This window comes from Xenopus tropicalis, chromosome 3, assembly GCF_000004195.4.
Source record: "Xenopus tropicalis strain Nigerian chromosome 3, UCB_Xtro_10.0, whole genome shotgun sequence".
Classification (NCBI taxonomy): Eukaryota; Metazoa; Chordata; class Amphibia; order Anura; family Pipidae; genus Xenopus; species Xenopus tropicalis.
In genome coordinates this window covers 51,238,812-51,266,022 of record NC_030679.2, presented here as the reverse complement: position 1 = coordinate 51,266,022, position 27,211 = coordinate 51,238,812, and the positions used below count along the sequence as shown (strand labels likewise).

The 27,211-nt window shown below is 34.6% G+C and overlaps 1 protein-coding gene across 1 annotated transcript in view; it reads right to left on the bottom strand.

Moving 5' to 3' along the window:
• LOC100490346 (dynein heavy chain 3, axonemal) overlaps positions 1-27,211 on the bottom strand; it is a 522,485-nt gene that overhangs the window by 217,835 nt on the left and 277,439 nt on the right. Inside the window, exons 35-40 of the mRNA XM_031898872.1 lie at positions 26,275-26,375; positions 18,967-19,078; positions 13,489-13,622; positions 11,713-11,898; positions 9,071-9,266; positions 6,803-6,829 (exon numbers count right to left, since the gene is read on the bottom strand). Coding sequence (XP_031754732.1) covers positions 6,803-6,829; positions 9,071-9,266; positions 11,713-11,898; positions 13,489-13,622; positions 18,967-19,078; positions 26,275-26,375 — 756 coding nt within the window. The remainder of the gene's footprint in view (positions 1-6,802; positions 6,830-9,070; positions 9,267-11,712; positions 11,899-13,488; positions 13,623-18,966; positions 19,079-26,274; positions 26,376-27,211) is intronic.

Sequence of the window (27,211 nt, the reverse complement as noted above, 5' to 3'; positions counted from 1 at the left end):
TGTCCTGTTTCACACAAAATTTGCAAGACAGCAAAAACTAATTGAAGTCAATGCAGGTTTTCAAGTTTTATTTGAGTTTGTAAACAAGAAAATTTGAGGTATTCCAGTTTTTTTCGCACAAGTTTACCACATTAATAAATAAGCAAGCATTCAATATGCAAGTTTATTCGAAAAACTCAAATTCTCAAACTCGAAAATTGATAAATAAGCCCATCAGTCATATTAGCTGAACCCCTATTTGTGTTTATGCCTCATAGCACTATGTACAGTTGTGTTGAAATACAAATACACCAGCAATTTTAGTGGTCCATTTTTGATGTTATTTCTGTAATTTATTTTCGCCTGCAGATCTGCAGTAAGGGCAACGGAAAAAAACTAATTGGATGCTTATGTGACTTTTCGCAAATTCCATCTGATTCAGCAAAAATAGACGGCTGAAATGATCCTACTCTGCATCAAATTAGTTTGAAGACATGGATTTGCTGCTTACAATTACTATTTGAAAGGAATGCACAAGTAACCAAGGAGGATATTTGCAGTCGCAGAAATATTTTTTTCTAAATTTACAGTTTAAAGTTTGGTTGGTTTGATCCATTTTTCAGTCCAACAATGTTTGGTCAATTAGTATCTTTAGTCTCCTGTGGCATAGTGACTGATTTAGTTAGAACACATTACAAACAATGATATTTATTTCTTTTGGCTTGTTGTAGCATTAAAAAAGACAAGTTATTCACTTCATTCTGAGATCTATTTAAACTGTATTATATAACTTTTATAATCCTCAACTAATTCTGATAAAATTAAGACCATCAGGGTCTTATTGATGCTGCATTAACTCATCAGAAAGCCATAAAACATTCAGTTGATTTAAATTGTCTAACAAAAGACTGTGCTCTACCAAACTAACCAAGGCCTTAATTTCACTAGGCTGTGCCAGTGGGCAGTGAATTATATTACTAAGCTTCTCCTGCAGCTGGTGCTCCTGTTTAATGAAAACTACACCAGCCCATGGAAAAGATACCTGTGCTGCACTGGCGCTAATATTTTGGCAACCCCCAGTGAAATACATTTTACATGTCCTTTAGAGTGGTCATGTTTATGTTGACATTTATTTCATCTAATCTATCAGCCCATGGACTAATCAGCTAGGTACTGTCCAATTTGGTCATCCATGTGGATGACATAGCTGCTTGTTTTGCAGTTGTTTCAAATGAATGGATCCAAGGGATTTTTTTCTAGAAAATGCCAATGTTCAGTCATCTAGATTAGATAGATTAACTAGGATTTTAGGATTTTTCAAACAATATTTTTTGGGGCACAGACCTAAAATGTCTGTTTTCCTACATGTAGGCAGAGCCTATATATAACAAAATAAACTCAAACTGTGCAAAGATTATATTTGTATTGTGATGTATTCTACTATAATTTCTATATAAATAATATCTTTACAAATTACTTGCAAAACTGAAGTCACATTTCTTACAAATGGACATATTTTTTCTATGTACTCCAATCCAATCTTCTGGTATTTGTACTAGGGGGCTCTCACCACTTTACTTTTCCTATAATTTTACAAATTAATATCCCAAAATGGATAAATTTTATTATGTTGGATACAAAAGTCTTTCAGCTACAAAAATACAGGGTGTAGTAGTCACCATAGCTGCTTTACAATCTTTTCAGATGCACGATTGTTACTGGTGACCTCCTAGCTATCATAATCATGAACTCCACAATAGAACAGTACCAATCTTCATTTCCTAAAAAATGCCTTTATTTTCAATCAAGGGCACATTACAAAACATTATGTTTTGGGCACCAAATAGCTACAAAAATACATGCTGGATAGACATTGCTTTCTTGTACAATGTGTACAAATGTATATGTCTATGTATGCTTTCAGATAGCACTAGCTAAGCACACTGTTGACAGCAAGGATCTGACAGTTTGCATGAGTAATACATATGCTGTCTTTTACATTACACTAATAGGGTCATGCAGTACCTTTATATATCCTCATCTATAATCCTCACTTTCTCTTGATAAAGAGGATTATAAAAAGAACCTGTCTATTTTAAACGGATGCTTTTCTGGATAAGATTCTGAATAATGGCTATAGATTTGTAACAAGAAAATGTAGAACATTAGGCAATAGCCTTGATCATGAGCATGATCTCTTCTGAAAAGAGGCCTACCACTTTATCCTGGCTTATATGTAAAAGCATATACAGATGTGTTGTAACACATTTGTGGGTGGGAAAAAATATTTATCTTAACAGTGACATTAAGAATGTGCTTAATTTATTTAGTATTTAGTGTGACAAACAATATGTAGGCCAGGCATCTAGAAAGTTAAAAGAACACAACCATGAACATATTCTGGATATATGCTTGCAAAAAGCAACTAATGTATTGAAACTAGTGCTGGAACTAGGAGTGGGCAGAAGAGGCATCTGCCTAGGGTGCAACAGGGGGTAGGTGCCAGGCTGGTATGTCTTCTTTCACTTACCCCATTCCATGCCCTTTACCCCAACAACAACCCCCCCCCATGTGTGTGCATAAGAGCCCACATGTGCATGCGCATGCACCCTCGCGAGGGGGTGGGCCATGCCGGCTGGGTTGCAGGTTAACAAATTGTCCAAAACACGGTACCAGGCACAGGTCATTTTAGGCAGCAAAACAGCAGGGTCATAAACAAACCAAACGGATAAGAACCAGGAACACATATTTTTTTTTGGCACAATAAAATTTGACAGATTAGCTTTTCACTGGTAATCTTTCTACTGTGCTTAAAGAGGACCTGTCACCCAGACGTAAAAAGCTGTATAATAAAAGACCTTTTCAAATTAAACAAGAAACCCAAAATCATTTTTTTATTACCACATCCATACCCATTATAAAGGCATTTAAAAATCCCAGCTGTCAATCACATATTGCCTGCCCCGCCTCTATGCCTTAGGCATAGGGGTGGGGCAGAGAGTTACTTTCACTTTCAATTCAGAACTTCTTAGATGTTGCTGCACTCCTCACAATTCCCCTCCCTCCTCACCATGTAATTGTGTAACCAGTACATGGACATGGGTATCAGGTCCCCCCATACTGGCACAGAAACAAGATTTTGGCAGGATGCAATGCCTGCTTTGATAACAAAATGGAGCCTCCCTGCTTGCTGCAATTGTGTATTCCAAGGCTGAAGAAAATAAGCTTAAAATAATTCATAAAGTGTAAGTAAAGTTTATGTTGCTTGACAAACACAATAGAAAAAAATTTGGAATTATTTCTTAAGGTGACAGGTCCCCTTTAACAATCATATTAAATAGATTTTTACATTAAACACCTAATTGGTTATGTAAACTTTGCTGTATCTTGTTAATATAAATAACCCATTCCATATTGTTTATGTACTGTGTTTTTATCTTCCTTCCCCTTTTAACCCTATAGAAATTGATGTGTTTCACCCATTGGTGGGTTTTGGTTTTATATACCTTGCATGTTGTCATTTTATTTAGCCTATAATTAAGTTCTGTATGCATGAAACCTGTAAGGATATATAGTGTTCTACCGCTAGAATTCATCTCATTGTTACCTATAGTACCCCTAATTCAGGTTTACATTTCTATACAAACTAGTCTTTTACCTTAGTAAAACAAATCTTGACAATGTAAGCCATACTTGGAATTCATAACAAGCACAAGGCGCTTTAGTTGTGGCTTTGAGTATTAAAGCGAAAGCCCAGGTACTCATAGTTAAGCAGGTAAGCAATATCAGTTTCCAGTGGCTACAGAATCCATAGCTAAGGTCTAACGAGGAATCATATAGATAAGCAAGGTAAAGAATTAAGGTAAGTTGTTACCTTGTGTTTTTATATAATATATATATATTACACATTTGCATTCTGCATAAATCTATGATAAAGAATGATTTTTTACAGAGACACAGGAAACCCTACTCTAAAAAGTAAAAGAAAGAAATACACCACAGTGTATTCAATGTATTCTAACAGCAGTGAGGGGAGATTTCATGAAATGATAGGAAACCTAAACAGTATCATTGTGCTAGTGGGAACTATGCAAGGGAAAATTGATGAGGTCATGACATATTCATTTACTGGTAAATGTTTAATTTAAACATATTTAAATTATTAGCATGTTGACATGGGTGACATTTGCCTAGCTTGTATAAATATTGCCAACTTAAAGAATACGCAGCAATTTCTATCTCAATTCTCAGCTTGATGATAATACTCAGAAATGTCAACGCAAATAATTTTTTTATCTTTGTCGCTGGAATAGTGCTGTATGTTTGTGCACATATTCAGCATGGAATGGGGTGTATATATATATGTCTTGTCTAGTAATAAGTATGTATGTATGTAAGTATGTATGTATGTATGCACAGTATTTTAAAGATCTCCTTATGGATCTTATAGTGACACAAATGCCACACCTTCAGTTTGTGTATTTTTTGTTGTTTCCTACACCTATATTTGACTATACTTGTAATTTGGCCTGCAAAGTCTCCTCAGGATTTCCTCTGTTCCATATTTTAGCCTTCATTTTATCCAGGTCCTCATCTTTCATTCAACCTTCCTAAACTGTTGTGTTGGCTTTTTATATAACCATTATAAATGAGCCATCTCCCAATTTTGAAGTAAAAATGTTTCTTTGAAAGGGAAATAATCCTATTTAACATAAATGTAAGTGCCTTTTCAAAAAAATTAGATCTTTCTCACTATATAGACCACATCATGTAAGTAATTTCAACATTAAATGTTATCAGTCAAATATCCTAACCCATATTGCCCAAATTAAAGAGTTTTGCAAAGGGCTTTGTTTGATGGACCAGGCAGATGTGCATACTATCCAGGACCTCATTCTAGCCACCAAAAGCAGTTTCAGTTATAATCACTGGCATAGCAGTCTGTCTTAAGATAAAATCAATTTTTATCTTTAATATATATCGGAATGAGGCTGTTCCACCTCATTTATAATCCAAAAATGAAGCTTTCTATGGGTTCTATTCAAATTATATCATTCCACTGGTGTTTCCAACTTGTTTTTATAATTTCTGTGGTTGCAATATCATTTTTAACCTATTCTGGACAGTATCACATTTTGTTTCTAATGCATTTAACTTCAGTTCACTAAAACTTTTTATTAGTAGGATGTAGCTTAGATGTTATTAAAGATTTCTAGGAAATGACCAGACTTTGACAAAAACAGAAATGTGGGTTGGTAACTAAATGCTATGACAGTTCTGCATATCGCAGCAGCTCTGTTCTACTACAATCTGGATTGCTCCTGGAGGGTACCCATTGATGAAGGTTCAGCTACTTTTAGCAACTCAAGAGTTTCTGAATAAGCCATGGTGGTAAGATCTATATTTGTTTTGTACAATAATATTTTTTTATTTATAGGAAATGCAAATTCACGGTTTACCCATATGTGCATGTGTGAATATATCACAGTTCATAATACTGACTGGCTGTAGATTAACCCACCAACATCTGTAACTGTCATTTTCTTAATGTTTTGCAATGTTTTACAATTTCTTCAGTACAAAATACTTGGACCCACCAAATATGCCACTAATTTTAACCTCAGTTTTTAACTCAGTTTCACTTGTATGTAAAGTTCCTTGTTAGGTATCTCTTTGTTCCATAATAGCATAGGTGCTGCCATAACTTATAATAAATATGAAAATCACAAATTGTGTGCCTAAGATAAATTAGTTATTTGTGCACCATAAATTAAATGCAACTTTATAGATTTGTCAATGCTTTTTTAAGCAGATGCTCCTATAGGTCAAGCCCTCTATCTCAGGGAACCATTAAGTAAGCTGCATGTTTTGTAGGGGTGAATGTGACGTCAAAGGTAAACGCTAATGTCATTGTTTTCACAAGTGATGCTATAATTAATGTTTTTATGTACTGAGCTCTAAACTCCCATTTTGATAAATCTGCCCCTAGGTGTCAATGTATATGATATTGTGCATATATGATTTTAAAATTATAATTTAACAATATAGTTTTGTATTAGACTGTGCGTGAGTCAAACCCCTTTTAAGAATACTTTCTTGATGCTCAAGATATGTTTTAGGTGTTTTATTTGGTTGGGGGAAGGATTCTCCTCCATACGTAATGTGCAACTATCAATGTATCGATATGAAATAAGATGAGAGATAACTGGTTGTTAAGGAGTTTAATTTCCTTGGAAACAATGACTTCTGTAACTGGCTGCTCCCATGTGTGAGTGCTAGGGAGTATGCAGGGACATGCAGTATGACGCACTGGATATCATGCGTACTTCAGATGTTATTATACAGAGAAAAGGTTGCAGATGAGGCCTGCAATGTTGGGTAGATGTCAGCAAATATAGGAATATGATAACTCATTAAAGTTTATATATAAATCATACCTTTTAAATCTTTTTTAAAAAAACAGTTAAGTTCTCATCATGTATAAATACACAAGGCATTTTACTGGAATTAATACTTATCTATAATTACATTGAAAGTCTGTTACTGTGTGTATCTACGGTTTAAATTTTAGCAAACTCAAGAAAGCTTTGAGCTGTAAAAGTTATATAAAAATACTTTCTTATTAGTAAGAAAGGGTAAGAGGTGTCTTATACATGCTGCATCATTTGTATTTACTTTTCATTTATTTACTTAATGTTTATCTCTAAATGTGCTACATGACTAAAAATAATTTTATTTTTGCAGATAAGTTGACATGAATTTTGAAAAGCAGTTGTTTAGAGAATATATCTTAACAGAATTAATATATGCATATAACACTCACCGTTAGCTGCATATCGTTATCATCCAGCTTCGTGTTTAAAAATAGATTCACAGCAGAAAGGAAAAGGAATAAAATGATTAATTAATCCGGGGATAATGTAAAAATACAAACAATTACTAATACATACATCAAGAGAAACTCCAGACAAAGAAGCTCTTGAATGAAGACCACTAAAATCAAAAATCCACATCAGTGGTCTTTATAAATAAGCCACAATGCAGAAGTGATATTTAAGGCATAAGAGTGCAGGATGTAAAATACCCCTTAGCTGAAGCTCATAGGGATCTATTTCAAAGCCCCTGGGGACAAATGCAAGAGCACAAGAGCATGTCCTTTAGTCCTTATTCTAAGAGCACTTGTGTCCAGGAGTGCGGTTCTATTTGCAGGGAGTGCTCCCTTAAAAATTAAACCAACTGGCTTAGCAATTCATTCGATTTAATAGGCTAGTTTGAACAACATGTCTTCCAAGCTTTATTATGTCAGACCCCCAAAATAATGTTTAAATAACATTTGGAGTTTTTTTTTTCCATAGAAATGCTTTATTCTAAATCCAGCCAATTTGACTGATTTGTTATTTGCCCTGATAAATTCCAAAATCATCAATCCATCATTCATAAATCTTTCCTTGACACTTTATAAATACAGCTTTATTTTACAACACTTTTTATGTCTTTATTGGTGTAAAACGTTTTCTTCCCCTTATTAAATATGATCCCTATTATGAATAACAAAAAAAATGTAGGCTGCCTTGGGAAAACACCTGCTTCAGTGAAACAGTACAGCCTTTTAAACCGCCATAGCAAACTCTTAGAGGTTAAGGCTGCTGCTTCACTGTTAGTGGCAATACAGGAAGATTTGAACCAGAAGTCAAGACGGCAGCTGTATAACTGTTCACTCCTCCCCATGGTAGGATTTGCCATTATGTTGTACTAGGCTGTTTTTATTATTTCCTTTAGGCAGCAGTAAAATTCTTGTACAGCTCTGTCCCTTAAAAGCAATTATAGAGCACCCAACCTATGTAAATATTCATGAAAATATTGCAGCACTAAAATACATTATATCTGTTCTGAGGCAAAATCAGCGCTTCATAAGAGACACACTGGACAATCAAGAAACATTTACAAAATTTAAGTTTCATTCAAGGCTGGCAAATTAAAATGGTAAAGTGTCTTAGGCTGTGTTTTCATAAGAGTTTAATTATAAGTGCGTAATGTGATATTGTGGCAACAGAATTAATTCTATAAAGATTAGAAAATGCAATATTTCATGTCAATAGGTTTTAATTGATCTCTGCACATGCTGAGATTGCAGTGTAATATCTGAGATGCTTTCCATACACCCAGACAAATAAACAAATTCGTTCTGTTAAACCTGTTAAACTGTTTTACCTTTTTCATTATACATTTTATATTGTGCTATTATGTATATAATGAAAGATAGGATATAATGTGGCTTTTATCCTGGGCCATGATGTATTTGCTAAAAAATGAAATATTAGTTTTGAACCTTAAATGATAATTAGGAGAATACATTTTTCTTGTTATCTATATGAATATATATACACTTCTGAAATCATATATGCATCAGTATTGCAGTAGGTCAACAACACAGTGATAAGGGTGCATCTTAGGTACTTGGAATCCTCCCAGTGGAGGAGTCCAAGTGCCAGCAAGAGGTTACAAATATGCACCTTTTGACTATAGATAGCACAATATAATTTGATAACAAGAATAATAATAATAATAATGTTCTCCTAATTAACAAGCAAGGTTCTAAACTAATATTTCATTTCTTAGCAAAGACATGTCTGCTATCCTTCTATAAACAAATAAAATAATCCCTTTTGACCCAAGCCTAATAGCAGTCAAAGGTGCACATCAGCAGAATTGTGAAGGATCCCATTATTGTTGGAAATGTATATGTAAACAGATATATAATAGCTATCACACAAGAATAAATGCAGTATTATTGGGATTCTCCTTTTTGTTGTTTTTGTTCAGAACCTATGATAGCTTTTGAGCTTTGGTTTATTAGCTTGTTCTACTTGACCAGAGCCCTACTTATAAAAAAAAAAATGTAACACTGGATTAGCTTAAAAATACATTTTCTATAAGGGGCAGTTTTTCTAGAACTTGCTGATTCCCAGTGCCAATATACTGTTCTCTCTCTCTTTTTCATACATACATACATACATTATATACATTGGAATAGCTGTGACTGCTAACTAGTCATTTAGCATACATTTTACTACCACACGGCATCACTTACCTTAACAGTGTCTTCAATTTTAGTAGGATTAATAAGATCTTTCCATGTACGCCAAGATAAATAGTTTTCCGTAAAAAAGACAATGTCATAGACACTCTCCCCTTTAGGTAAATGTGTAACTCTGGGAATATGAAGACCTTGTGGTTTTGGATAAATGGAGTCCATGTCACATATGCTTTTTAAAAACTCACTAAAGCTGTAAAGAACATTTAAAACATCTTATTATTATTGTGCAAGGAAGATAAGTCAAATATTGAAATATTATAGAAAACATATAGTAAAGTAGCTATGGATTTATACAGTATAATTCATTTTAACTCATATATTATAAGTTTATCAGTCCTTCCTATATTTTTTTTTAAACCTTTGCAATCTGTTTAACAATTCAACAGTAAGCCAAAGGTTCTGGATGCATGGGTCAAAGGGATATAAAGAAGTAACTTGCAACTTTTTCTCAAATTTGCTTAGTAAATGTGCCCCCTTCAAAATAAGAAAAACATGAAAGTATTACTTTTCTTCCACTAATAAAGCATTGTCTGGCCCTCCCAAATGAATAACAGGATTGATAAGGCCAGTATTGACACACAAATGCATTGTAGAACAGGATTTCAAATGCTTTCATTCCATTATGGTGTGTTAAAAAGCCGTAAGAAGCTACAAGATTGTAACCATGCTGTTTATAGCATTCCACGTATCAGTGTTCGTAAGTTATAAATTGTGCAAGTGTTGAGTGTTTTGTTGTCTTGCTGATGGGTGCAATCTTTCACATGTCATAACTTTCAACTTGGAACACTAAAATGAGCCATTATGTCAGCTTCTAAAGATTTTTGATGAAGGCCTTTTTATAAGGCTTGGTCTCATTTCAGAGCCAGAAAAAAAATACTTCTGTACTAGATTTATTCTTCAGGATCTTTTTATCTTATTGTTTTGTTTTCTTACATCATAGAGATATCCGCTATTCAAATAATAATTTAATATTACCTCAACATTGAAAATATTAATATAATCCAGTTTCAAAACTGACCAATAGTTAACTAAACACTTTTTATTTGTAGTGATATTTGCTTTGCAAAAACCATTATTCTCTTAATACTAGTCTAGTTTATTTTAGCCTGACAGGGGTTAAAAAAAGTAAGCTTGTATAGTTTAGTATCTCAGTGTACAAGCAAGATGCAAACTTGAAGGCAAACTATACCCCTAAACATTACAGTTTTCCATAAACATATCTTGCATTAAACATCCTATATGCCAAACCCTGCTTCATATAAATAAACATTTCCATATGAAATACTTTTCTAGTAGTATGTGCCATGTCATAATCTTAAATAGAAAATTGCCATTTTTAGTACTAAGGCCCCCACCCCAGCTCCAAACATTTACTATGCTCAGGCCCGGATTTGTGGAGAGGCCACAAACAGCCTAGGGTGGCAGAAACCTGGGGGCGGCATGCCACCCCGCCGCACCAAAATTTGAAAATTTGTGTTCCCATACGGAGCAATGGGGACTTCTCCCCACTGCTCCATATGCTACTTGGCCTACGGCGCATGGCTGCTTGGATCCCCTACCGCCCGCCCCCGCTGTTCGCCCATGCGCGTGCCCCTAAACACCCCCCCCTCGTGCGACCGGGGGCGGCCGGTTTTGAAATCTGGCCCTGACTATGCTCACAGACAAACCAAGGGCACACATACATGCTAGGCCACATTTTACTCCCACACTTCTTCCTGCCACAGTTAGAGCTGCATTATTCCTGGTCAGGTGATTGAGGGAGCACACAGCCCATCACAAAATGGTGGCTCAAGTGAAAAGTTGTAAAAGGGCAATATTTGCTGTAATATATGGCAATATGGTACAAAAATCTTTAATTTGTCGCTTACTATGCTATACATTTTCTGTTGGTTAAGTATTCATTCTGACAGTATAGTTTAGGGGAATTTCCCGTCTTTCCTACAGTACTTTCTATTACAGGTATGGGACCTATTATCCAGAATACTCGGGACCTGGGGTTTTCCAGATAAGGGATCTTTCTGTAATTTGGATCTCCAAAAATTAGCTAAAAATTATTTAAATATTGAATAAACCCAATAGGCTTGTTTTGCCTCCAATAAGGATTGATTATACCTTAGTTGGGATCAAGTACAAGGTACTGTTTTATTATTACAGAGAAAAAGAAAATCATCTTTAAAAATTACAATTATTTGCTTATAATGGAGTCTATGGGAGACAGCCTTTCCGTAATATGGAACTTTCTCAATAATGGGTTTCCGGATAAGCGATCCCATACTTGTACCACCTGTTTATGTTCAGTATCTTATTTCCAATGCTAATAATGTTTTCTGTTTGCTACCTGTGCATCACTTTCTCCAGCAACAGTTGGATGGCACAGATTGAATGGATTGTTCTATTTCATCTATGGCTCTATGATTAATTCTATCATTTATTAAAATTGTCATTTTGAATACTTAACTATAAGTCAATGAAACAGCAAAACTGGCAAAATGGCACATTAGAGGATTTCACTGCAAAACAGGAATATTTGTGTGGAAATGTCTAGATACTCATTTTTTTAAGCATATGTTTTGGTAAAACAAATAGCTCAGCTATTCTCACTATTCTCATTTTACCTGTGTAGAAAGAATACTTACCAAAGTTTGGAATCTGAGTTTAGAACTCCACCAACTGACCAGATTACAGCAAAGAATCCATAAGCAACCAGCATATTTCTAATGTCTTCATTATTTCTGTTAGTAACAGCCTGGAAACTTTTTGCATTTGTCTCTTTTAAATTATCAACAGCCTCATTCTCATTATCAATTCCTGAATCTGCAGAGCTATAAAGATAAAACTTTTATTAACCTTAAATTCAATGAAATACTAAGCAATATTTTCACATTTTCAGTACCTTTAGTTCAATAAATGTTCTGCACAAAATAAAATCATTTTAAATATGGCATATGGATACTACAAGCACGTAATTAGTTTCCTGTTATTCGTCGCACTCCCTCTGAGAAAAATAAAAAGCATCTCACTTGGAAACATTTTAATGATTCACACAAAAAACATCAATTTTTAAGTTTTAATTTTGACAATACCAATATTTAACAGTAGGGAAAAGAAACCTAGTAAAAATTGTAATTTAAGGATCAACACAGAATACTGATTGTGAATGAAGATTAGGTGCTCCACAAAGTTGACCAAAATGTTTATCCTGGCAGACCTAAGTGATTATTGATAGAACATTGCCAACTACATTACACTGCTCATTTTGTGAGACAATTTGGCCATTTGTAGCTTTGTTAGGATCAAGTACAGAGTACTGTTTTATTATTAAAGAGAATAAGGAAAAAAAATAGAATTATTTGCTGAAAATGGTCTCTATGGTAAATGTCCTTCCCGTAATTTCGAACTTCATAATAATACATAGTACACAGCTTGCAAAAAGACTCATGTCCATCAAGTTTAAACTTTTAACCACTATTTGATCCAGAGAAAGTAAAAATAAATCTGCCCTTTTGAAGCCTCTTCATTTTGCTTCAGAGTGGAAAAAAATCCTTCCTGACTCCAAGATAGAAATTGGACCAGTCCCTGAATCAACTTGCATTAAGAACTATTTACAATAACCCTGTATTTCCCCACTAAACTAAACTCATCCAGTCCCTTCTTGAAACTATCTAATGTATCTGCCAACATAACTGATTCAGGGAGAGAATTCCACAACTTCCCAGCTCATCTATGGCTATATGATTCATTCTAGCATTTATTAAAATTGTCATTTTGAATAATTAACTTAGTTAAATTAGTCAATTAAACAGCAAAAGTGGCAAAATGGCACATTAGAGGATTTCGCTGCAAAACAGGAATATTTGTGTGGAAATTTCTAGTTACTATTTTTTTAAGCATATGTTTTGGTAAAGTAGCCATTCCTATGGGGCAACAGAGGCAAGGCACCTCAGATATCCTGCTTCCAATGCATTTCACTCTAACATTATAGAAACAATATAAAGACAAATATTATCTGGTCAACCAGAGGTGACAGTTCAAATCCCCTCAGGCAACCCCTACTTCCTTCCATGAATGTCAGAGAGATTATGGGAGTGTATTCGGATGGATTCTATGACTTCTTAAATTGTGATCAACTATTTGTCAAATATATATTTGCAACTTATTGTACATCTATGCTTGTTTCTATGGCCTTCTAAGTGCCTGGAAAAAGTCACTAAAAAATATTGTCATGCTACAATTTTGTAAACTTGTTCCCATGTCCTGTAAGAACTATTGCTCCAGACAATATCTGGGTAATAACTTCCAACCAAGGAGTAATATCATCTATTTTCTCTATGTTTCTTAACACTTGCTTATTTTAATAAAAGCATCATTTTTAAACACTATGTTAAAAATGTAAGAAATTGTCACTCACTCACCTTATATTTGCCAGTAAACCTTCATAAAGCTTCAGCATGCACATGGTCAGATGCAAGCTAGTTGTTTTAATAACAAACTTACATTTCTTCTCAACAAAATCTAAGCAAGCTGGAAGCAGCCACTTGCACATCATCTATAAAAAATAAGACAAAAATGTAGCATTAGATGCATTAATAAAAGTGATATTTTCAGAAGCTTGGCCACCCAGGGCCACTGCTGCCATAAGGCGAGTTGAGAAACTTGCCTCAGGCGCAGCAGCCCGCAAGTTATGAGATGCAAAAGCAGCCCCTGGTAACGTTAACAGTTAAAATTCTGTTTTTTAAATTGGAATTTCAGCTCTAAATTTCAGCTCTTCTAGTGCAAGAGAGTTTACTAGCGATGCAATGTCCCCTCACACCTCTGCGATGGATAAGCATTTGATGCGAAGGGAGGACACCTCAGGACAACAAGGACTCCAAAAATGCCCCTGTGGGCACCAACTGTGAAATGTACCCCAGACTTTATGAATTATGGATTATACCCATCCTTTGCCAGATTTTTTGATTGCAGAGGAACTGAGTGATTTCTGGAAATCACTGTTTTTCTGCACTCAATTGTTCTGGCTTGCTGAGGAGTGACAGCTAAAAAAAAAGGTTTTTTTTCATGGAAAGCAAACAAACAAATGCAACTTTTCAATGTGTTACCAAAGGGTTTCCATCACAATTGTGAGTAGTAATCCTACATGCAATCAGCTGGGCCTATTTGATCCTTACATCAGTATTTTAGCCAATTGTTATAAGATCCACATACCTTACAGGTGGTCTAAGTCTATGGGGCTGATTTACTTACCCACGAACGGGTCGAATGGAGTCCGATTGCGTTTTTTTCGTAATGATCGGTACTTTGCGATTTTTTCGTATGTTTTGCGATTTTTTCGGATTCTTAACGAATTTTCGGATCCAATACGATTTTTGCGTAAAAACGCGAGTTTTCCTATCCATTACGAAAGTTGCGTAAAAAGTTGCGCATTTTGCGTAGCGTTAAAACTTACGCGAAAAATGCGCAACTTTTCGCGTAAGTTTTAACGCTACGCAAAATGCGCAACTTTTTACGCAACTTTCGTAATGGATACGAAAAACTCGCGTTTTTACGCAAAAATCGTATTGGATCCGAAAAATTCGTACAGAATCCGAAAAAATCGCAAAACATACGAAAAAGTCGCAAAATATTCGTTTTCAAGTCGGAACTTTTCCAATTCGGGTCGGATTCGTGGGTTAGTAAATCAGCCCCTATGTATACTTTGCTTATCTCTTTAGCATTTTCGCATCCTAAAACTTTCTTATTTCTTTCCCATTCAGTTATGGCCATATTTTATTTATCATTCACCATTCTATATGTATCACACTATGCTCATTTGGCTCACTGGCTTCTATTTTCTGGCTTCGTTTTGCTAATTTTCTTGTTGTTTCGCACATATTTCGGCAAAGCAAAACGGGACAGATTCGCTCATCACTAATGTTTTCTGCAAATGACAGTGTATTAGTACTCTAACATTTACACATACAGCACCTATGATGTCACAGAGGCAGGTTTGGCACTAATTTCTCACTCACCAGGGTTATTGGTTGTTTTTTGGGTCTTAAAAAGGTCTCACAAGTGTTTTTATTTTTTTCTACATCGTTATGATTTATTTTTAGAGGCACCTGGGCTAGTTATCTGTGAGTACATTACATCTTTCTATTTTAAAAAATGTATAAATATTTGTATTTATGCAGAAATTTAATAGCATATCCTGATAAAACATGCAATGTAGTTTTGCTCATATGCACATTTAATATTCTTTTTTCTCTCTACATTAAAGTGAGCAATAACAGATCCTAAAAATAAAACTTTATCATCTTACACTTTCCCACTGGAGCAATGTTCTCTTTCTCTTCTAGTTTGAAGGGTATATTACCAATAAAATTAATAATGATGAGAAACAGAAAATGAGTTCCTTCTATTTACCAAATCACAGTACAATATAAAACAGAGGTACTATAGATCGCACTTCAGGCATTTTTTTAGTTCATCTAATTGTATAGAGAAGATTTATATATATATATTGTCATTAATGCATAATCACAAAAACAAAAATTCTTGCACCATATGTTAGGGAAATATTATTGCTGGTTTCAACTCGACAATTATTTAGATATTGAATGATACATGGAGACAAGTTTAGATAAAATAACAGCATGGTGAAATGTATTAGAACTGGTGTTAATGTAATAATCTTCTGTGTTCAGTAGCATATGGCAACTTATTTTTAAACAATTATACTGCATTCCATCTGCATAGTGTAAAGTACAACAAGGAAGTAGGCAAAGCTTCAAAAATCTGTGTTTCCAGCTGGTCAGAACTATAAGATGAATGAATAACCAAACATAGGCAAAACCTACTCCAAATTGTACATCAAATCATAAATTACATTAGACAAGAAATGTTTAAACTTAAAGTCAAAGTTCTGAATGTGAAAAAATATATATTTATTGCCACATTCAATTCAAAAACTAGAATCAACAAAAAATGTTAAATTGTTAAAGATCTGATATTAGAATCTTTACAAGAGATTTAAATATATTAATAATAATAATATTAATATTTTGCCAGGCATGGATTGGCAGAGAATTTCTGTGTTTTGCCATTGGTGCATTGTTTCATGGAACAGGTGCAAAATTAAGCTGCGGGAAATTCACCACATGACAAAATATTTCCGCGGACAACAAAAATGACGTGTGCGGCAAAAAAAAACATACATTTGACAGGTCTTTTTTTATGTGGGCATTTATTTTTTAAAATGTGTGACTATTGTATTTTATGCGCCTTATTTTTGCTGTTTCACAATTTTTTCGCTGATTTGCAAATTCGCTCATCACTATTTATTTCCATGCAGACAAGTGAAACAGAAAATATTTCCTCTTGCAATAGGAAGGAAAACAATTCTGAAACCTGCAGTAACTGTAACAGCACATGTAGGGCCCTATTTATGACTTTTTTTTAATGAATAAATACTTTTGCATCTAAAAGTAATTTGGGTAAAAGTTTTTTTTCCCCAAAAGCGTATTCTAATAAACAAAGGGTATAGAGCTTTGCCCATCATTTATACCTTTTTTCCCAGTCAGCAACCCTACATTGATGGGTTGTAATAAAAATACTAACCTGATGGGCTGAGACTCACACAATGAATAAACATTAGTCTATAGTACAGTATTTGAGGGCCTTTGCCCTCATAATATTCACCCTGAAGTTTGTCAATAACCAAGACAGCCTATAAATGTTAGATCTGAAATTAAAATCTAATCTGACTTTAGGCAGGAACTAGTGAAATTCTGCATTTCGCCATCTGTAAAAAATTTTTTGAAACTGCAGCAAAAATTTGCAGCAAAAAAAGCCAAGACAAGAAAGTCCCCGCAAAAGAATGCCGATGATGATTTTAATGCATTTGGAGTGAGAAAAAACACCCATGGACTTTAATGCATTTGGAGTAAGAAGTTGTGTTGTAAAAAATGGTGTGAGCATAAAAATTTGTTGAGTATAAAAAATGGCGCATGCAAAAAAATGGCGCATGTTCAGTTCAATGCGTTTTGCTAATTGTTCACCTTTCCCCGATTTTTCAGCCATTTCATGAATTTTTCAGAAACAAAACAGATTCGCTTATCACTAGCTGGAACCCCGATGCATCTTTGGGCCCCAAAACGAGAGCTGGTCCTACAGCTTTTGGTACCTACTGTGTGAGCTAAAGATTACTTTTTTGTAATGTTTGCATTTAGGGGTGAAAGCTACCACATTCCTGCATTTCATATTTAACAGATAAGCTAAAATCTAAAGGTTAAAAATAGAAACACTTTTAAATGGTGGTGCTTTTGAAATGTTGGCATGCACAGACTGCGCCACCAGAGAAAACAATATATCTAACATTACTTATAGAGTGTGCTTATCTGCATACATATAAAGAAAGAAGTGTCATGTGGCTTTATACTGTCTATTTAGGTTATATATATCTTATAAGTTTGATTTTCCAATTTGCTGTGCAGTCATATATTATTTAGTGTTTATATGGATAATTGAGTTTTAAAGTCTTACAATGCCCAATTCCTGTCTTTTAGGGCTATGGTTTTGCATGCTTTTCCATTTGCAAAATAAATAATTAAATATATGGATGAATGACTGCCTCATGATATTTAGCTATGGGCTTTATAAAGGCAAATTAATTTTAATGACTATTTTCAAAGTCTAGAAAATATGTATACTGCTTTCCCAATTACCAGTTGAGAAGCACATTTAAAAATAAGCTGAAAATATGAAGCTCTAATCAAGTTTTAGAAATGATTTGACATTCATCTGGTTTTATTCGATATTTACACTTTTGCTGTGTTAATCAAAAATTGGGAACTAAATTATCAAGGCAGATCTTTGTCTGTGCTGAGATTTTGATTTTTAATTATATCAACATTGCAAATTATTTCAGTTGAAGCATTTTAGTTATGGAATAATTTATTTCTTCATACAATTGAATTATTTGGAATGCGCATAGCAATCAATTGAAATTCAAAGAGAATCTATCATAACACTAAAAATTCTAGTTACATTAGAAATAATAAATGGCAGATGTATCAGCTCTATCAGAGGGGCAAAAAAACATGATCACGAGTAAAAAAACACACGTTTTTTTCTGCCACTACATTTTTTTTAATCTTGAGTAATAGCATATTTAAGAAAAAACTTGGACATAATTGTCCCAGTAAGGTTTTGTCTTGAATAAATTGCATCTATTCAGGTTTCCAAAAAATATTCTCAGATATATATGAGTCACGAAAAAACTCTCAAATCTTAAGAAAAAAAGCATCTTACGGGGTACTGTAATAAAAGTTGCAAAGATTGCATTAAGTCTAATCACCTATACAACCAATCATATGTTTGCTTTGAAACCACAAATCTGCAAATGCTACCAGCTGGTTGTTAAGGGTAAGTCCACTTGGTGCAAATGTTTTTTATATTATGACATTTGAATTTTTAATCCTACTTCAGTACAGAATACAGCTTTGGGATTTCTAATATCGTCCCAATATTTTTTGTAGGGCTTCTACAGGTAAGGTGTAGGATTTTGTAATTAAAGAAAATCACTGAAAACTTTTGAAAGACATCTAGAGAGAATCCTATTCTTGTACATCCAGTTCTTTAAAACACTTTAAATATTAACCTATTATAACATGTTTTAGTTTTTCCAATCCATTTGTATTTTATTATTAGTGAATTTTATTTTTTATTTGAGATATATATAAATATATATTTAAAACGTTGTATTTGATTAAGCCTTTAGGAGACATATAGGAATCAGTCAGAAAATGTAATATCTAAAAATTAAAGTTGATAATTGTCCTCACCCAGTTCCATGATGAGGGGTTACACTTGCAAAATATAGTCATAACTAATGCTATGACTACAACAAATCCTACCTGTATAATCTGTCGTTGCTCTGCAGAAAGTTTGGTTGGAAGACCCACAAGCCACGAGTCAGTTAATGGTTCCCAACCCAAGTCTTTTGCTTCCATGTAGATCATTCCACACCTACAAAACAAAATGGTTTGTACTCTTAGCAAACAATAGCAAAGCTAAAAAGGAATTAATTCTATAAACATGGCAGTTCACACTATGGGCCAGATTCAATTCAGTGAGAAAAAGTAATCTTATTGTCACGTTAAAAACCAGTGATGAGTGATTCTATCCCGTTTCGCTTCGCCGAAAAATTGTCTTTCAAACAGGGGTCATTGACCCTGGCAGCCAAAAAGTGATTGTTCCCAGAGGCTGCAATTTTGTTATTTTTATTGTTATTACTAACAATATTCAGGGCCCCATCTTTTCATCTTTCAGTGTCTCATTGAATCCACTGCCTTGCTAGGGTAAATTGGTCCCTAGCAAGCAAATAGCTGCTAAAATTCTAAACTGTAAAGCTGCTGAATAAAAAGCAAAATCATTAAAAACAAAAACCCACAATGATTAAAAATGACCAATTGCAACTAGTCTCAGAATATTAGTGCCTACATCCTTCTAAAGTTTATTTCAAAGTAAACTATCCCTTATTACTCATTGCACCCCTGCCTAATGGTTTAAAATTTAGTGGTGACTACATCTTCCCTTTTTTGTTAGCCCTTAAACCCCCATATACAATAAAAGGCACTAAGTTTACCCAGGAGCTATAACCCATAGCAACCAATAAGATGTTTGCTTTTAAACAGGTGATCAGTAAATATTTTCTCCTGATTGGTTGCTAAGGGTTACTGCTTTTGGGCAAACTTAGTGCCTTTTATTACATAACCCCTTAATAATGTTGAGAGGTAGCGTAACTATGTTTTCTACCCTCAACGTTATGTTTAAGACATTGGTTAATTGACATTGTTAAATTGTTTGGCGAAACTTCCATGAAAGAAAAATTAGCAGAGCGTCAAATCGGGCGCAGTCGCGTCAAAAAAGGGCGTGGCTGTGTCAAAGAACCATTGGCTACAAAAAACCGCCATGGGTGACCAAAACAGACGCGGCCGACAAAAAAATAAGGGCGACAAATGTGTTTCTTATCTTGCTGTTTTACAAATTTTATGGCGAAGCAAAACGGGACAGATTCGCTCATCACTAGGCATGAGTATTTGCCGGGCAATTTTAGTAACAGTCTTTCTATGTAGCTGTTTTGGAACAAGTTGTAAATTCAGTTTAAAACGCTCTCTAAGGCCCCATGTGGGTTGCTCTAAACAGAATTTTCATGCAGAGTTTTGATGTCTAAAACCAATTTCTTAAATGAATAAAGGATTTTGCATTTTAAACAGGTTTAATTCGCAGTGACTGACATAACAGAGTTAAGCAAGACAAAGGCCCATGGCAGCCAAAGTTGTGACATTCAGTTTTCTGCCTGGTGTGTCCAAAGGCAACAATTCCATGGCAGTTTCAAATGTGTAATTTAGAAAAAATGAATATATTTAATAAAATAAATCCATCACTAATTAAATATGCCTAAAATTAAAATTTTGAGAGTGATAATAAGTATTTAACCATTTTTATCTGCCTAAGTAAACCAAACTAATCTATTGCCAAATTTGCTAGAGACTTTTCAATCCAACTGCATTAAAATAATTGTTGCTTATAATTAGTCAACCTTCTTTAGAATGTTTCTCTTCTAGTTACAGAGGGGCAACTAACATTATATTAGACATTAAAATATATCATCACAGCTGAAATGAATTGATCTGAACCAGTAGGTCCTTCCAAAGGACACGAGGGCACCCACTTCGTTTAGAAGAAGGGAGGTTCCATTTAAATATTCGGAAAGGATTTTTTACTGTGAGAGCTGTGAGGTTCTGGAATTCCCTCCCCGAATCAGTTGTACTGGCTGATACATTATATAGCTTTAAGAAGGGGCTGGATGGCTTCTTAGCAAGTGAGGGAATACAGGGTTATGGGAGATAGCTCTCAGTACAAGTGAGGGAATACAGGGTTATGGGAGATAGCTCTCAGTACAAGTGAGGGAATACAGGGTTATGGGAGATAGCTCTCAGTACAAGTGAGGGAATACAGGGTTATGGGAGATAGCTCTCAGTACAAGTGAGGGAATACAGGGTTATGGGAGATAGCTCTCAGTACAAGTGAGGGAATACAGGGTTATGGGAGATAGCTCTCAGTACAAGTGAGGGAATACAGGGTTATGGGAGATAGCTCTTAGTACAAATTGATCCAGGGACAGGTCCGATTGCCATCTTGGAGTCAGGAAGGAATTTTTTCCCCTCTGCGGCAAATTAGAGAGGCTTCAGATGGGGTTTTTTGCCTTCCTCTGGATCAACTAGCAGTTAGGCAGGTATATATAGGCATTATGGTTGAACGTGATGGACGTATGTCTTTTTTCAACCCAACTTACTATGTTACTATGGCTCAATAAATATAGGATAACTGATCTGATCACTTTCTCATGCATTAGTTAATAAGGCTGGTTGAATCTAGTTGAATATGCATAAGCTTGAAGGGGCACAATTACTTTTATTATTTATTATTGTACTCATGCTACTTAGAATGACTTTTATATATTTAGCTCAACCCACTACTTGGTAGTATTTGTTAATATAATATTCTTTGCATTGCACAGAGAAACTCTGCAAATTTTGTGGAACAGGCAATGCTAAAAAGGCTTCAGATACCAATAACAAGCACCCCTTATTCTCCTTTACATAAACAGCAAAAACTTGGAGCAGATTGCCTCTATAGACTTACGGTCACAGCACGGATAACACAGACAAGAGAGACATAGCTGCTGTCTATGAGGTTACAATTTGGCAAATCTACTTTCGATGAAGATGTAAGATATGTTTTAACTTATATGTGTATAGTTCTAATGTTTACATGAACCTTTGCTAAAAATGTTTATACTTAATGTTTTACAACTTCACTCCTATGTTACCATATATTAGGCCAGATTCAATTCAGTGAGAAAAAGTTATTTCATGGTTTATCACATGAAAACTCATGGACAAGATTCAATTTGAGACGAAAAACATTTTCTTTTAATTTAGTTCCAGAGTCTTCACGTGATAAACCATGAGAGACTTTTTTTATGAATTGAATTGCATTTTAAATTGAATCTGGTCCACCTTCTTTATTTCTATATGATGTCATGTCATAGTAATAGCTTAGAGACTGATTTATTTCAGCTTTTATTTTATTTTTGATTTGTTGGCACAATAAACACTTTGCACAAGATTCAGAGTGCTGCAGCACATTCAGATTTCAGTTACATGTGATCCTGGGCAGTGGGATCAGCAGCCTGCACCCAAAGCTACAACAAGCAGTTGGTATAGGTCAGCATTACCAAAATTGTTTGGATTTATTTCAGATTTTATTTTCTCAAACTGTTTTTCTTTGTGTCAAATGTTTGCATACACTTTTGCAAGTATTTAGAGGCATTGACTTTTGATTGTTTAATTTTAATTACATAGGGTACATTTTCACAAGCTTCTTGCAATATGATGCTAAATTTTTTAGCCATTATTCCTGGCAAAAGGTGTAGGTAAGTCAGGTTTGTGAGCCTTCTTTATCTCACACTTTTCAGGTTTGGGCTTTGTAACGGTCACTGCTATATTTCTACTTTGGAGGTGTGCTTTGAATCACTGCCATGCTGGAAGACAGCATGCTACTACATTTTAAGTTGCTTCATAATTTTTACACAATCCATCTTTCCTCATGATGCCATTTATGTCTAAAGTGCAGCAGTCTCTTTTCCAGAAAAAAAGCACAGTCTGGATGGCCTTCTTTGGCTTAAAAGCTTCACCCTTCTTCCTTCAAAAATAACAATGATTATTATGGCCAAACCATTCTATATTTGTTTCATCTCACCAGAGAACCCTCCTCTATAAAGTTAGTTAGGTTTTTTTTATCCTGGTGATCATCTGCAAACTTTAGTCTAACATTTTTATGCAAGGCTAGCAGTAGAGGCTTCTGAGCCCCCTTTCCGAACAATGCAATGTGTGAATGGCTGCAAGATTGCCATACTTGTGTAAAATTGTTTTTACAGATACCTTGCTCCCAAGTTAAAAACAGGTTTGTGAAGGCCCACAATTTTGTTGCTTAAGTCTTGGCTGAGTTTCTTGGATTATCGTATAATATCAAGGGCAAACAGGAAGTGGCTCAAAGGTAGATCCTTAAAAATAGCCATTTGTGTATTCCAATTCAACTAATAATTAAAACAGTTGAGCAATCAAAAGCTTCAAGTCATTGACCCCTTATTAAAAATAGTTTGCTAGAATTTTGAAATGTAGTAGCACTGTTGTATCAGCCATCTTCCTGATAACACACAATTCTCTGCTTTGGATCTCTATTTGGAATAGCCCCAAAATTTGGGATTTGAACATTCATACAGTCATTCTAATATAGGAAAAAATAATAATTGTACCACTTTCCCTCTGAAATTTACAATACTTAGCACATTTTAATGAATTGCTCTTTAAGAAAAAAAAGAGAAAACACAATGTATAATCTTGAAAGCCCTTGTATGATGTATAATTGTTTTTCAAATAGCAGCAATACATTAATAAATCAACTAAACAACCTGTTTTTTTCCAGCAATAACTGGGGGGTTATATTAGTTTGTTTCAGAACAAAATAACCAATAAAATGTAAAGAGTTTACGTTTATGGTTCTTCAAATGTGTTTTTGCATAAAGTAAGAATCGTATATATTATTATAGGAAAACATATTATCTTTGATACAAAATGTTGAAATTATATTATATTAAGGTAATATTGGCCCTGAGGGATACTTCACAGAATACTTTGTTAACTTGAAAAGTACAGTGAGACGGAGTTTACACAAGTCACAAAAATTACAAAGAAAAAGTAAACAGCTTCAAACTGTAAGCTTATAGTAGTTTCTTTTTTCAGTTATCCGAAAGGGCATAAGGCACCTTAGAGGTATAGTATTCAGTGAAATAGAAAAAGAAAAGCAATTTAACAAGTATTCTGTAATAGAAGCTGGAAACAATGTGTAAAGGGGAACTATGGGGAAATAGAATCCTTTTAATTAAATCTATTTTGACATTGTCATTTCATTCTGAAACTTTTTCCCCTAAGTGCTCTTGTCATTTGTAATCCTGAGTTGTTCAGCCGAGTACCTTTTATCCAGCCAAGGGATGCAACTATGTGCAAATTTTGTTGAAAAATCTTCAATTCAATTAAAAGCCCAAAGTACAGTTTACTTTTTTTAATGCTTCCAACTCCCAGTTTGATTTTGTAGCCCCATATAAAACTACAGGGTGTCATTTCAGTCGCTGTCTATAATTAGAATTGATATCACTAATTAATTAATATATAATTAAAAAGCAGACTTTCTTCTGCTCAATGAGGTATGTTATCCCAGGCTCAGACTTTTGTACTTAAAGGACAATGAAAGGTTAATATAAATTAAAAGTAAGTATAAAGGCATTCTTTTTAAGTACTTAGTGCATATCTAAGTTCCCAGATCCCTGCTTGCTTCTCTGAGATATGGTGCTGGCAGCCTACAGCAGTGTGAAGACTACAGTGACATCACTGAAATCTCTCTTCCCTTCCTGTAGGTGCCAGCGGCAGCCTTCCTATTCTCTGAGCATGTGTGTAACTTGATCCTGACTCCTGTTCTGAGCTACACATGCCCACCAGCCAATAAGAAGCGGATCTGGCAGAGGGGAGGGAATGAAACACATGTGCAGTATGAAGCAAGGAGGGAAAGGAAGGGAGAATAGCTTTTTAGAGATGGCTGCTTGTTCTAGAAAATGTAAAGTAAATGTGACCGAGTAAATATTTGATTAGGTGAGCCAAAAGTGTGGCGTTTTTACTAAACAATAGGAGGACTATTGGGCAGTATGCTTTTTAAATTTTGACTTGCATTCTCCTTTAAGTTAAAGGCAATGTCAGAGGCAATGTGATGTAACAAATCCCTTTTTTTTATTCTGCAGACCAACTAACAACTGCTCCAGGAAGAGGTGGTTACACAATTAGTGATGAGCGAATCTGTCCTGGTTCGCCAAAAGATTTAATAAGAGTGGCTCCATTCCTATAAAACATGGCCATACTGATCTTATCTTAGTAAATTTCAAAATAATATTGAATCAAAAGATGCATGCAAAATCTACACACTTCATATTTCAGAGTAGTTTAGTTTATGACAGTTATGTCCAGTAGGCCATAGTTAAATATATAGTTGAAAACAAATGTTTTGAATCTAGCATAACCCCTACACAGAGATAACTAGGCTAATTGGGTTTTGGGGTTGATTCTGAAAATAGAGTGAGTTTCCCAATATTTCTATAATCACATAAAAATAACAAGTTCCTGAAAGTAAAATATTTTTCAAGAGCAAAGTAGGGCTAATGATTGTCAGTTATTTCATTTTTCACTTGTGCTGGTTTGGGTCACATTGTAGAATGCAATGCTACACAGTATAATTGGTCTCTAACATAATGCTTAAAGTGTGCAAATCCTCGTTTTGACTCTCTCAGCACATATTTACTGTACAAACAGGTCCCAAAGAGCAGAGTGTAAATCACAGGAACATCTACTAAGAAAACCCTTTTTCAGAATAATTAGCAAATAACATCATCAGTATAGTACTTTCTGATATCTGTGCATTAATTTTGGTTACAATATTTTTTTTATACAGGATTGGTTCTAATGAACTCATATGCATAATATTACCTTTCCAAATGCAGATTTGGCATGTATCAGAATCTTGCAGCTAAAGATCACAGGCCATATATAACCCCAACATGTCCATGTCCATTTGGTATGGTATCATTATTTTATGATAAGTTGGCCCAAATATGGCATGGAAGATTATGAACAATGCTGTTCATTTTGACCAGCACTTTTTGCATGTATTGGGTGAAATATATTTTAAAAAGTCCCTATTTAGGGGGACCTGTCATGCCAAAATGTATATGCTGGTTGGGTACAGGGATAATTAGGTACACATAGTGATTAAAAATATAAGTACAAGTAAAAGGAACATTCACTTGGTATTTAATTTAAGTAGGCAAGAAATGTATACGATATGGGAAGAAATGTGTCCGCTTAAGACAAACGGATGATGGTTTCAGCATTATATTACTTCCACTGCATAAACTAGATCTATGGAAAGTTCCCTGATATCTTATACAGTGTATTATATATAGTACATACTTCCCTGGGACTGTATTCACAATTTTCAGACTAGAACTGCTAGAGAATTACTACAGATTTTCAAAATAGTGTCTAACTTACCTGCTCACTGTGGCAGGGGAAGCCTGTTCAAGATCCAAGACCTCAAATATCATGTTCTGTTGCGGACTCATCTGTATAATCTCCCCACTCATAAGGCAAAGCTGTTAATAATAGAAAACTGTTCATTAACCTTAATTTATTTTAATAAAAAAAAAAAATACAGGATTGTATGTTGTTAAAATTGCATACTAGTGACTTCTGTCTATTAATAGTTTACTAGTTTTTCCCTGACGCAGGCAATTTACTGCAGTATGTTTTCCCCTGAATCACACCTAGTTGTGATGCTGCTTATGTAAAGGAATTCTACATAAGGAAAGCAACTGTGTTTGTAGACAAAAATATGCTGTATAGAAAAAGGGTGTTTGTTTAGAACAACCCTTTTTACATGCATTGGGTTCCTGTACAGAATTAGGGGATAGTTTCAACTTCAAATGGACCCTATCACATGCATGCTGTAATGCATATTGAGTATGGAATAAGCTTTGGGGCTTTATCTGTAGGGGTCAGTTAACTAAACACCCAAGCCCCCCCCCCCCCCCCCCCCAGTTGTGGGGGTTGTATATCATTCACTATATATTCCGCAAGCATCTTAATATTTCAAAGCAATACAGAGGCATAGGATCCATTATTCGGAAACCCTTTATCCATAAAGTTCCAAATTGTGAGAAGGTCATCTCCAACAGAATCAATTTGAATCAAATAATTCATATTTTTTTAAAAATTTTCCTTTTTATTCTGTAATAATTAAGAAGTATCTTGTACTTTATCCCCACTAAGATATCAATATTCCTTTTCAGTGGCAAAATAGTCCTATTGGTTTTAAATGATGTTTAAATGATTGTTTAGTAGACTTAGGGGCTGATTTACTAACCCACGAATTCGAATCCGAATTGGAAAAATTCCGATTGGAAAACGAACATTTTGAGACTTTTTCGTA